General features: G+C 36.4%; 1 protein-coding gene across 4 annotated transcripts in view; it reads left to right on the top strand.

Annotated features, from left to right (window-relative positions):
- EPAS1 (endothelial PAS domain protein 1) overlaps positions 1-13,812 on the top strand; it is a 94,344-nt gene that overhangs the window by 59,406 nt on the left and 21,126 nt on the right. For all 4 annotated transcript variants that reach the window (XM_026683645.2, XM_087962701.1, XM_026683637.2 and 1 more), the window contains 4 exons: positions 3,821-3,972; positions 5,958-6,042; positions 7,224-7,342; positions 7,440-7,642. In XM_026683645.2, the coding sequence (XP_026539430.2) occupies positions 3,821-3,972; positions 5,958-6,042; positions 7,224-7,342; positions 7,440-7,642 (559 nt within the window). The remainder of the gene's footprint in view (positions 1-3,820; positions 3,973-5,957; positions 6,043-7,223; positions 7,343-7,439; positions 7,643-13,812) is intronic.

Genomic DNA, 13,812 nt, shown 5'->3' with positions numbered 1-13,812 from the left:
GCCAAAAATTGAGCACGGGGGATTCATGCAACTCCCCCATGCCCCATTTTGGCTGGCAGGGTGCTGCTCCCCCAGCCAACCTGTGGAGGAGAACTACAATGCTGATCTAGCCTTCAAAGAAATCCAGTTTGACACCTCTGCCTTAATCACTACACCAAACAGGATCTCTCTATGGATAGTATACTGCCCAGTGCTCCAAAGGCCCTTATGACCCTGAATCAGTTGTCTTTAAGGGAAGAGTTTAAGATGTGACTGTTCTAGCAGACTCTGAGTTAGTTTTCTGAAAGGTCACACGGAGTACTAGCTATAATATAATATATCTGATTTGTTCTTCCCAACATGTTTGTTTTACTGTTTATTTTTTTTTATTGTCTGCAAGCCTCTCAGTCACTAATTGGGCAGTCTTAAAAGTGGATTGACTGGCAATTTTGAAAAGGACATCTGCCCGAATCAATGGGCTGACTTAGTTTAAAGTAAATTCCTGTGGTTCCCATTCACAACTCTGTTTTATAAGAACTTCAATATGCATAGCTTGGAGTTTTTCTGCAACTTCCATATTCTGAACACATGTATTCTTACAGCTACATCTCTAATAACTGACTACAAACAGCAAACAAAAAAACTTAATTTAGAAAATACCTTTCTCAGAACCTATATTTGGCACTTGTTACAAAATGTCATTAGGAAATTATTTAAATACAGCATAAGACAATATTCATTTTACAGCGACAGTCAAGCAAGATGGGTGGGTGAGCTAAACCGTTTCCTTTTCTGCTCAAGTGTATTGAGGTTCAAGACAATGGTTCCAGTAGCTGCTTCAAATTCTCAGTCTATTTCGTCATTTTTCCTGCTTCCCAAAGTCTTCACATTTCTTTCCTTTTTGTTCTCATAGGGCTGGCTGTAATAGTAGGCAGAGGGAAGTAGCTGCCATATATGGCAGGTATAGTTGTGAATCAGATTCACTTTTTTGACTTCTGCTCTCTGGAGCTAGACTCCAAAAGATGCTGCCTTGAACAGGTTGGTTTGCATCCCCAAGTACTTTTTCACAATACATCACATGCAATCTTGTTGGGAAAGGTCTCTCTATGAAAAGAAAAGAGTGAAGGCCAAAGAAAAGAGAAGGCAGTTGTCCAGCATTGAACATGCACTTATGTTGTGTTTAAGGGACATATGCTCATGCAGCCATTATCTATGGTTTCATTTATTGAAATAGAGACTAGTTACAAGTAAGTGGCATACTGAGTGGTAGCAAACTGCTGCCATTAACCCTAGCTGAATTTGCTGCCCTGGACTAGTGTTGAATTCAGAAAATATTATCATCCTGTGTTTGTGAAAGCACCACTGTATGTGCCTCCATTAGCATACAAACTTGGGCCAAACCTTAATATCTCTGAAACAATATATTTATTTTATAAGGGGCCCTCCAGCGAGCATCTGCATTTATTTACAAAGGGCACCATCAATATACATACAGATAGTTTGCCAGTCCATGCAGAAACCTAGAAACTGCTCCAATGATTTTTGGGACCCAAAGTGCTGATATTGGTATGTTTGTGATTGAATATGTATCTCACATTCTCATGTGAGGAGTAAGAAGGGTACAGACATCTACCGCAACTCTTTCCCTAAGGCAGTAATGCCACATAAATAAGGTAAAAATACTATAGAATCAAATTCCACATCCTTATAACTTCATATTTATGTCAATTTTGTGACATGGATGGTTATATAAATTTGATAAATAATTTGCAACAGAATGATGTAACTCAAAATTACAACAGTTGGAGGTGATCATATCCAGTGAGAGCATTTTTTTAGGAAAAAGAAAAAGTAAGATGAAAGTAAGAAATGGAACAAAGAGTAGAGGAACACGGCAACTAGCTGAAGTTGAGAGATAAGAACCTTGGGGGCGCAGTGGTTAGAGTGCTGTACTGCAGGCCACTTCTGCTGACTATCAGTAGCCTGCAATTTGGCAGTTCAAATCCCACCAGGCTCAAGGTTGACTCATCCTTCTGAGGTGGGTTAAATGAGGACCCAGATTGTTGGGGGTAATATGTTGACTCTGTAAAATGGCTTAGAGAGGACTGAAAAGCACTATAAAGCAGTATATATGTCTCAGTGCTTATTGCAACTGCTATAATGTATGGAATAAGGGTGACATTTACTCTGTACCCATATTTCTTTTCATAGCCAGATCTCTTCACTTACTTATCTACGAATAGGATGGATGGATAAATGAATGACTATAGTATTTGTTTATGGCCCTCCAACATCCAAAATCTCTGTACATACACATACACACATGGCATATTATCCCCATATTGTATAATTAACCTTTGATATGGAAGTTTTGCACACCACTGTTAGATGTAACATGGACTGATGGCTTCCTCCTCCATGAATTCTGTCTACTAAATTCTGTTTTAAACCATCTGGGACATTGGGTGCTGTGCTTTCTCGGTCTGAACTAACTAACTAAACGGGAAAGAAGCCCCATACACTGCAGCATCCATTCCATGTCAGTGAACCAGTTCACTTCCTGGCCTTTGGTTCAATGACCACTGTGATTGTACTGAGGAAATTAATTTCTCTTCCCTTCATTCCCTACATGACAGTCTTATCACATATAAAGGACAACTTTATTTGATTTTATCTTTGTGACAATCTTTTGAGTTAAAGTGAGACTAAATGGCAAAAGATAACTAAATGATCTTCAAGCACTGTAGAAACAAGAATCTTAATCAGTGCTAACTAGTTGAATGTTGGCATCTTCACCAACCAATTGGTACATTGATTCTTTTCTTTTTCTTTTCTTTTAAAAATACTGAAGCATTTGCTGCTTTGAACACCCCACCTCCTTAACTTCAGCACATTTTGAGCTTTTTTTTCTTGACACCATTACTACAGCTATAAAGTACCTTCAGAACCATACTTTAGAACTTCATTGGTGACCTATCCTTCTTTACATTTCCTGAAAATATCCATTTTGTTTTCGTTTTGTTTTCAGATTTTGTTTTCAGGTTTCAGATTTTCACTAGCAAAACCACACTGAATTCTTTGGTACTCCATTTTTTCCTCATTGGAACTGTTTGTAGTTGTACTTTTAGTATCACTTTAGTGTAAGCCGACCTTCCATGAGGTAATTTCCCCATGAATATCTCTTGCCATATTATCTTATTAGCCATTTCCTTTGTTAATTAAAATCTCTTTTTTAAAGTGTAAGATACATATTTGACTACATTCAACTGCAATATTACTTTTAAAAATCTCAAATTTTATTTTATTTTTTAAATTGTATCCTTTTGAAAGAAGAAAAATTGCACATGTTATTTTTAAATTAAATTGAAAAAATGTAACCAAGTCTTTTGTTGGATAATATTTTTGTACTGCCAAAAGCTGTTGTTTCCATAAAGGGCATTTGAAAGGTCATGATTCTGTTAAAATATTACTTCTATGTTCATAACCTTCTACAGCATATTAATTATCACATATAATATCTATGGAAATCCCTTTAAATGTTATTTTGGTGATGTTTCTTCCTACACAATAGGTAGACAATATCCTATTTATAGTGCTGTCTTATATGCGTTTAATAGAATATACACTACATTTCAGTGTCCTCTGTAGTGCTAACTGGGCATAAGATTCAATATCCCACTGTCTACTTTACCATTACTTTAAAATGATTGTATTATTACTTTTGGGTGAAATTATGTATTTCTTACCTATAGGGTTTTTCAGTAGGTTTGGTTGTTACTTGCTTACTATCTTTCCCGTTTTACTTTCTTTCGGTTCCGTTTCCCACAACCCATGCCTGCAGTCTGCACCCACAATGAGATAGAAATTGAGACAGATCAGCAGCTGGATAACCTGTACCTGAAAGCTTTAGAGGGTTTTATCACTGTCATCACACAGGATGGAGACATGATCTTTTTGTCGGAAAACATCAGCAAATATATGGGCTTGACACAGGTAAGAGTATTATCTATTCATTTCTCATAGCAAGCTGGATATGACTTTCTGCTCCTTCTCACATTCTGCTCTTGGTAAAGGATTTCTTTAAAAAATAAGATTGAACAACATATTTTCTATATATCTCAGAGAGACAAAAAAGATACCTGTTCTGGTGTCTCTGCAGCATCCATGAAGAGACCAATGCTTTTTTATAGGATTAGAGACACAAGAAGATGCTCTGAAACAATAAAAGTTCTATGTACACAGCTGTGTAGGGTAGAGGAATAGGGATTTGTATGCATATATCTGCCCAATAAATCATACCATCAGTTTGGACAGAGGGCATGAAATATTTTGTACAGGTACGATTCAGCCATGCATCCTCCTTCTGGCTTCCTATCTTTTTATTTCACATTGATGGTTTGTTTTGATTTCCATTATTGTCTAGAGTTCAGCTGAAGACTTGGGTGAGTTTGAAACCATTATTAGTAAGGACAAGTCTGTACAGCAGAGTTCACAGTATGATTAACCCTGGTCTAGGGTGCTGTTAAAAGCCAGGCTGGTGGTAACAATGTTCCTTATTCATGACTTTATCATGGGTGAGGCAGTCAACATGGCATATGTAACTGAGACAAGGGTGGGCTTGAAGAGAAGTATTTTTTTCTGAGGTATGTTCAAATGGGTTTCAAGTTTAGAACTAGCTGTGATTCCTGCGCAGATGGGATGGAATGGCAGTTCTCATTCACAAAGCCCTAATGGTTTCATCACTTGGAAGCCTGACAGAGGCTTTGCACTGCAGTATATGAAACCCGTGATTGAAGTTGGGGAAACAGGTGGGTTTGTTGCTGCTTTCTGGACTTCCTGCTATGCAGCAACTTCATTGCCCGAGGTTGAGGTGTCCATGGAGTCTTCAAGATTGATAATTTTGGGAAATTTTAAATTTCCTTAATGTGGCATTAACACAGGAGTTCACATGGTTACCATGACTGCCATAGATTGAGCCAAGTTACTGTAAGCCCAACGCAGGGAGGTGATAATGTGCTAGATCTGCTTTTAATCTCAGAACAGTTAAAACATAATTTGAAGGTGGAGAACATTAGCATCAGTCTTTTGTAAGAATCAGATGACTCTCTGGTTGCTTGTTAGCTAACTGGGGCTGCCCCTTCCTCCGGCAGGAAGGAAGGCATTATTTGATCAGAAATATCCCAGGTAACTATTGGACCAGATTCATGTTTTTCTTGGAGTTCAGTCGAGGCTTTAATCTCCATCTGGAATGGGAGTACTATGGGAGTTGGGACCAGATTGTTGTATAATTCAGTTATGGGTACTTGTGCCTTTGCTTCTAGAAGAAACCCCATGCTCAAGTGCTCCAAAGCTTCTGATGCATCCTCAAACTGGGAATTCTGCCAGGATTTAGTCTCTTATCATCTGTTTCCTACCACATTTGCTCCTGCTGAGTCAGCCTCAAGTAGTTGATTATTTAACTTGCTGGATCAGAATTCTCAGCACTGATTTCTCTAAGTCAGATGAAACAGGAGCAGTTACCTGCAAAGTTTTTGATTCTATGACTCCTAACGAAATGGATATGATCCTCATAACTGTCAGTTTACCTGCTTATTAGAACCACCTGCCTTCTGGTTTATTAAGGCCTGCTGAGAAATGATATGAGGTTGGATCTATGCAGTGGTAAATGTTTCCTATCCTAGAAATCCCTTCTCTTGGTCATCTATACTTTTATGGCACATGAGAATTACTGCAATGTGTTCTACATGGGGCTGTCCATCTTTATCATGTTGCTTTTATCACATTCTCTCATTTGGTTTTTGTGTGTTTGAGGATAGATGAAATTTTCATCCATCTGTCTGTCTATTTCACTCATTGTACAGGTAAATTCATTTTGTATCTTTTTTATATCTTCACTTTTTCTCAGTTAATTTTATTCTGTCTTTTCTGCCAACAAGATGGAAATACCATTCTTGGGTTTTTTCCCCCCATTTTTCTAGGTGGAATTGACTGGCCACAGCATTTTTGATTTCACTCACCCATGTGATCATGAAGAAATTCGGGAAAATCTAAGCTTGAAAAATGGTAAATGTTTTTTTTTAAACTTTGTCCCCTGGAGGATTTATTATAATCTTGAGAATGAGTTTTCAGAGTTGCATTACATGTACACATTATTTATGGGCAAACAATCCCTGGTTGGTGGTGCAGTCAGGGACTCCTAATCGTTACTTTGGGTTAGTGTGGGCATATCCTCATCCTTTTATCCCCCTAGTTCTTTCCTCTAGGTTGATAAAAGAGTATCAGGAGAATCCAGCCCTTCTAAACTGGGATGTCTCCCCTTTACCACCAGGTTTCTGGGCTGATCTCTGGTTTGGGGGAACTGGCTTGGAAAGATGGACCTATTCAAATAGGAATTGACTGTATTGAGAAGAATCCTGAATTATAGCAGCCAAATTGTGTAGAGGTGTGTCTGTGTTGTGAAGCAACAGAGATGTCTTGGTGATGGTATACCAGCCCCATTACCAGTCAGCTGTTATCCAAGATTCTTCTGAAAGCATTTTGAAAACCATGTTCCTGGCAAAAATGAATAGAATATCCAGTAACAGCTATACTGAAAAGGAGATATGTGTATCCAGTGCCCCTTCCTAACAAATGTTGCTCAGATCCAATACGTATGGACAGTGGTGGAGAAGGGCTGTACAGTCCTCCCAACCACCACTGCTCACCTTCATTGCTACCAACCATTACCTGTTATGCATGGTCCTAGTCAACATAGATTTAGCACCATCAGAATACTCCTTTCCTCCCTATTTCCCATACCTCCTTAGCTCTTAATCACTTCATTTAGATTCATAGTGGCTTGGGAATTCTGGGAGTAAATGTTCACACATCTTAAAGGTATCCAGGTTGAGAAACTTTGATCTAGAGAGTCAGGAAACTATTGATCCTTGTGAATAATAATGACCTTAGAATGTAACCAACAGAACAGAAAACCTTACTTAGTTAATAATCACTCAGAAAGGTAGCAGGTTTATAGTAACGAAATAGTGAAGCTAGGTAACACTTATAACAAAAGTGATGATTTCCTCAAACCTGAGCTGTCTGCTCATTAAAATCTAATTATTAATAAAGCAATAACTAATTTATCTTGCAACATTTCAATCCTCATGTAAGATGACATCCAAAGTAAAGATTCAAACCTTGGAAATTCTGAAAGAAAATGAGTTCATATATATTTCCAGAGCTAATTTTTTTTTTTTCCTTAGGTCCAGGTTGTGGGAAAAAAAATAAAGAAATGTCCCTGGAACGTGATTTCTTCATGAGAATGAAATGCACTGTTACTAACAGAGGCAGAACTGTAAATCTCAAATCTGCCACATGGAAGGTAACTTTAGTGACAATGGTTGAAAAATTCAGTCTTATTTTTCCCCGTTGTTCTATATTATAACAATATAATTATACAAACAACTTTTACATTTCAGGTCTTGCACTGCACAGGGCAAATTAAGGTCTATAATACCTGCTCTCCTCATGCTCTGTGTGGTTTTAAGGACCCACTCTTATCCTGCCTTATACTGATGTGTGAGCCTATTCAGCATCCTTCCAATACTGATATTCCACTGGACAGCAAGACTTTCCTGAGCCGCCATAGCATGGACATGAAATTTACTTACTGTGATGACAGGTGAAATAATAATCTCTTTTTTGTTGGGAAACATAAGCAGCCTTGTCTATTTCTAATATGACTGAAGAATTTTTTTTAAAAAAAAATGCTTAAAATAGGCATAGACACAGCACAAAGAGAACATGGCAGAGTTCTAGTATATTACACTGGATCATCCAGAGTCTTTTAGTGGGAGAATTATATTCTTGCAAATTGAAAATAGTACCATGGAGGTTGATCTGTACTAACTTTTCTTCTTGTCATCTTATGTTTTCTTTTAATTTGAATATATCCAAAGGGAAAACATTCAAAATCGTTATCTCCCTCCTGTAGTCTGAACTGATACAGCCAACTATATATTCATTCTGTTTCTGGAGGCATGAAGTTTATTCATATGTGGAGAATGGATCACACCTCTTCATTTTACAAAGAAAGATATTGTTCACTAAATACCCCAAGTGCTTTTAAAAATACCTTGTTCTCTAATAAAGAAGATTGTTTTTTTAATGGAAAGATCTCATCAACAGTATCTTCTCCTATAGAATCTTAAATAGAAAAATGCATTTTATTATACCTCATTTGGCCTAATATTCAGATTAAGACCATATGGATTTTTTATTTTCTTCTCTTATTTATTTATAAATTTTATTTGCCACCTGTCTCATGACCACCTGTCATCTATCAATATATAGGAGTTGTATCCCATCAGTCTCGGAACATCAGGTGCAGGCTGGCTATCCTCAACTACTTTTCCTCAAAAATCTGAGCAATAGCTTTATGATGGTTCTTCAAGTAATTATAGCTTCCACATATAGCCAAATGTCAAAAGCCTTAGTACAAAATTTTGCAGGGTCTCCTTTTGCAGTGTGGATCATTTTGGAGTATATAAATACTACTGATACATGCAGGTAAAATTAAGCCAGAGAGTTTTATAGGCATCATGAAACTGCCCACTTGCCTATAATATCCATTTGTAAAACAAATTGGTGAGGGGAAAGCTTGCCAAGGAGAAGAAGGGAAAGTGGGATGTTTCTCTAAGGGATTGAAAGGAAAGGATTGATTACCTTTGATCAAATACTAAGTTACAAACAAACAAAAAAGATGAACCAAACTTATACAAATTGAAAGCCAGATAGTTGGGATAACCTCTCACTGCATCCAAAATATAATGGAAGCTTGTAAGTTCTGTTCCTGTGGCAATTATTAATTGCCAAAACCTGATGTCCTTTAGTTATCTAGTCCATTTGTATTATACAGGGATTTTATATTCCTATTGAACAGAAATTGCATTTTGGAAACAATTACCAGGATATTATTCATTCAGGAAAGAGAATTCATTTTTAGTATTAGAGGGCACTTGACAACAGCTATATATTTTATGTTTTCAAAACATTAAATATTATTCTTTTAATACCACCAACACATTGTCCCCATAGATAATTCTCACATGTGGGCTATGTAAGAAATTGAAGGGCATGACAAAGGGAACAAACTGCTCTGAAAAGAAAAAACATTTACCACTAAAACTGGAAATAGAACAACCATGATAAGAAAAGTGTTAAGAAAAGTGTGCTATATATAAGAAGTTAAATACCTGTTTCCCCGAAAGTATTTCCAGATTTTAGGATCTGTGAGAATTATAATACTGAAATTCAAATAAAGTGATGAAAATTGTGGCCTGATAGAAAAAATATTTGAAACATTTAATCCTAACTGAGAATTAAGTGATATAAACAGGTGTATGATCAAATCAACAGTTTTTGTGACAGCGTAATTTGAAGAATAATATCATCAATTCTTATTTCTTTGAAAAAAATGATATATTTGGTGTATGAAAAAGATCTGTCTTTCCTCTCTCGGTGGAGCTAACTTTGTGAACTACTGATGCTCCATCCTTGCACAAATGCAAAAATTCCTCATAATGCAGAAAATAAGTTTCATTGGCAGATATTAGTTTATAAATAAAATAATATTTTATGGCAACCTTATAGAGGTTGAGCAGGCCTCTACCCTCTTAGCCTCTTGAAAAGCACTGAAGACCTGGCTTTCTTTGCAAGTGCTGGGTGAATGGATTTAATGAGAGACTGTTTGTCAGAAATTTAACTTTGATGCCAGGTTTTTAATGTTTCCGGTTTAAATAAATGTAATATGGTATTGTGCTGTTTTGTTATTGCCATTGTTTTAATTGCTGATTGGGAGCCCCACCCCCCAAATTTCAATATAAGATGGGTAGCTAAATAAATGTTTCAAATAAATAAATAAATAAAGTGGAGAACTAGGAGCAACATGTAAGTCTGCACCCATCCTGATTAGTCTATCACATGGAGGCAGCATATAGGCACCTTCTGCAATTAAGTTATGAGGTAAAAGTGCACGTGCATGCACAGAACCAACACTGTTCTTTCTACACAGAAGTAACTATAATTACTGTTGGTAAAGAGATGGGTTAGATTTACAGAAGTCATACTTTTCTGCATTTACTATTTCTTTCAAGACCAAGAACAACATCTGCTGCCCTCCAATCATCTAGAACTGTTCTAATTCCCCAATTGTTATGGGAGGATTATACATACAGATTTAGATAGCCCTTCAGTAAGATCTTTCAGTAGCCTTTGATGCAGTTCATCTGACATTGGAAGCTTACATTCATTCAAAATAACTAGATATTCCCAAAACTTCTTTCTATCTAACTGAAGTTTCAGTCCTATCCCTTCTTAGTTGCCCTTTTGTATCTAGAGTTACATGTTATTAGCATTTTGTTCCCTTTATTGAGCAATTGGCAGGCTCTTTCAGTACTCCTGAATGCAGCTGAACTGGTCCTGGATTTTTTTAAATTCATAGATATGCCTTCAATTACATTCATTTGTAAAATGTAAAATCACAGAAATGAATCTTATTCTTCAATGAAAAACATCACTGAATGTGATTCCTTCTCCAGATCCTTGCTGATGTTTTGCAACTAATGTATAAGCCTAAGACATTTTGGCTATCTTGCATATTACCCAAAAGAAAAAAGAACAAGTAGCTAAAGTCACACATTCCTGTAAAAACACATTATTTTATATGCATAGTTGCAAATTAAGAAATAATTTCTTAAATATCTCACCAGCATTGTAATCAGATGACCTGTGTACCTATTTGGTCACTGCTCCAGGTGTTAACTACTGAACAGCATTTTCAAGCATCTACCTTTATTTTGTTAAGGGGTTTTCATATATTTTTTTAAAAAAATAGATGAACTGATCTCCAAGCAATCCTTCAAACAGAGGTTGTTGTGAAGTTAAAGGCTATTTTCTGATTTTCCTTCAAGTAAAGAAATATCTTATGGCATAAATTTTCTTGTCCTTAAAATGTATCATGTCCTGTGGTTTTGCTGCATACCTAAGACTATGCAATACAATCCACATTTTATAGATTTTACCTAAATCTGGGCTTGGCATAAAATTAATCTGGATCTAATGTTGAATCTGTATATGATTTGCATAGACAGCAGGGTTTTGTTTATTTGTTTTTTTATCAATGTTTGCAGTTATAAAAAGGATTTTATACTCATCTATCCTTAATTATATAGCTAAAATGGTTGAAGTCAACAAAAGCAGACCTTGCTGCAGAGGGACTGTGAGTTCAGTTTTATTCTGATAGCAACCAAATTCCTGGACTTTGTAACTCGAGGCAAATGTTGTTTACTGTGGATTTCAACTGATGGTTTGGGGAGTCAAGGGGAAAAAAGCAAGCCTTCAAACCCAAAGTTTGCAAACAAGATATTAATTCTTGAGTAATGTCTCCCCTTGGATTTTATTTTGTTTTGTATCATTTAGCATTTCAGTATGAGAGTAAGCTTTTCTGTTCTTTCTATGGTGTTGTTTATTTATTTTATATTGGTTTGCAATAGCTGATAGTAAGATAACAATGCTGCCCAGGACCCTTTGTGAGTTCAAGGTTGAGAAAGCTTGCAAGAGGGCTTCTGAAATGCTTTCTAACCTCTTGATGCAAATGGTCATTGTAAGCATCTTCATTTTTTTAAGGATAACTAAGAAAAAGGTGTGTTTTCTTACTTTCCTCTGGTGTTCTCTTCATGTACATTTTCTGTGTCTCTCTGCACTGGGAAGCACAGGACAGGTTACCTATCCAAAAGATGCACTGAGTTGTTTTTTTTTACTGGAAAGTTGTTCTCTATGTCCTTTTGCCAGATCTGCCCCATTTTTAATTCCGTCTTTCTTAAACTGACTTCTCCCACCATGTCAAATCTCATTTTCAATTATTTTTCAAAAGTTCAATTTCCAGACAACTATAACCAATTTGTAGACAGTATTCTGTTAGGTTAGAAAGGCTGGATTTGTGAGTAGGTTTAAGTAGATGTCTTTAGAATTGGGCAAGAGGCATTTGTGATTTTGATTGGAAAGGTTCAAGGCTTGAGAAAGTAATTGTCAGCATCCTACAAATGTGCCTTATGTTGTCATAGGAATTAACCACTGCCAAATCTAGAGAAGCACAGTCTTCTCTTTGGTGTGGCAATTAGTAAAACATGAGCTTAATCCAAGTAAACAAGAATGTGGAAAAAAGAAATTAATGGTTGCCATGTTTTAACTATCTTTCATATAAAAAGGGAAAGCTATCAAACTATTAAGGTTCTGTTATAATAGTATGTAATAGTAGAGGTCCAGTAATTTTTTGTAGTATCTGTTTCCTGACCTCAAAGACTAACACTCACCTGCATACCTCAGTTTGCGATTAATGTACTTTTGGCTTCACAATTTTGAGTAATCCTGTTTGGTTCTTGCAAATTACACAGCCATTATGTTACAGTCAGCTTGATGAACCTTAAGTTCACCTGAATGAAGAGCATAAAAATAAGCAATGTTTGAAGATCTTTTAAGAAGGAAACAACCATTTAGGTTACAATGTCAAGTTGAGTTGACATTGCTTATGAACCAACAAAATAAAACAGAGGAGAACCCATGTCTCGGTGCTAAAGCATCTGCTTTCCACAAAGAAGGTCCCAAATTCAGCCCTTGGTTTTAAAAGAATCAGGTGATAGATGATGATGAGTTTCTCCTGTGACTCTATAGCAGAGGTCCCCAAACTTGGCAACTTTAAGGCTTGTGGACTCCCAGAATTCTCGCTGGCTGGCTGGAGAATTCTGGGAGTTGAAGTCCACAAGCCTTAAAGTTGCCAAGTTTGGGGACCTTGTGCTACAGTATGATTGTCAATCAACATAGACCCACCTTCCTAATTATTTAGGAAGCCCATTTTTAATAATTTAATAATTAACCTAATAATTTAATAAATTGTTGAATACATTTATTTATTTAATTATTGAATAAATTTAATCATTAACATAATCTTTTAGAGAAGCCTATTTTTCCAGACTTCCTCCAAGGACTGTTTCATCACCTGGATTGGAGAATTCCCTCCGCCTTCTTGTTTTTCATGCTAAATGAGATATATGGGTGGAAAGTTAATTTAGCCTGAAACAGCTTTTAGGTTATTTGGTACTAAAGTTAAAGTTTTAAGTCTCTACTTAAAATATCTACTGTCTACAACCCCACAGCAGCGACCAGTTTGAATGACACATTAATTCCTTTTCCTTTGACCCAATTAAGCATCGCACATAAACATGATTAGTTAGTTGCTGATCTTTCTCTCAAGACTTTAGCTTCCAATATGTCAGGGAATATTTTCATAAAATATCTACATTTTGTGTAATTAAAGCCAAATGTAGAAAGCATATCATGTCAGCATGATTAAGCTTAGTAATGGCTAAACCATCTTCAGCCATGAAACTCAATTGGGTAACTGCATGCCATCACCTCTCTAACTCAGTTACTCTGCTGCCAGCTCTACTAAATCTGTATTGGTTGCAGCCAGCAAGAGTTAAATAACAGCAAACCTACAAAAAAGAAGGCAGTTTTCTAAAACTATCTTTTACTATACAGTGTCACTATACAGTGTCAACAAATTTGCCAATCTAGGGCTTCAGATAGGACTTTCTGAGCCCTAATGCTTTTTACACCCAGTCAGTTGAGGTCAGACAGCATATAAATTTTAATTTTAATATATTATTGGCTGGAGTCCTTCCAGAACAATCTTTCTCAACCTCAGTAACATTAATGCGGACTGGGAAATTCTGTGAGTTGAAGTCCATACATCTTAGAAAGTCTGAGCAAGTCAGATGCCCTCCTATTGATCTA

The sequence above is a fragment of the Notechis scutatus genome, chromosome 1, assembly GCF_049901735.1.
Source record: "Notechis scutatus isolate UNSWTSFEM ecotype Mainland chromosome 1, rNotScu1.2, whole genome shotgun sequence".
NCBI lineage: Eukaryota > Metazoa > Chordata > Lepidosauria > Squamata > Elapidae > Notechis > Notechis scutatus.
This window is presented reverse-complemented; position numbering and strand designations above follow the sequence as displayed.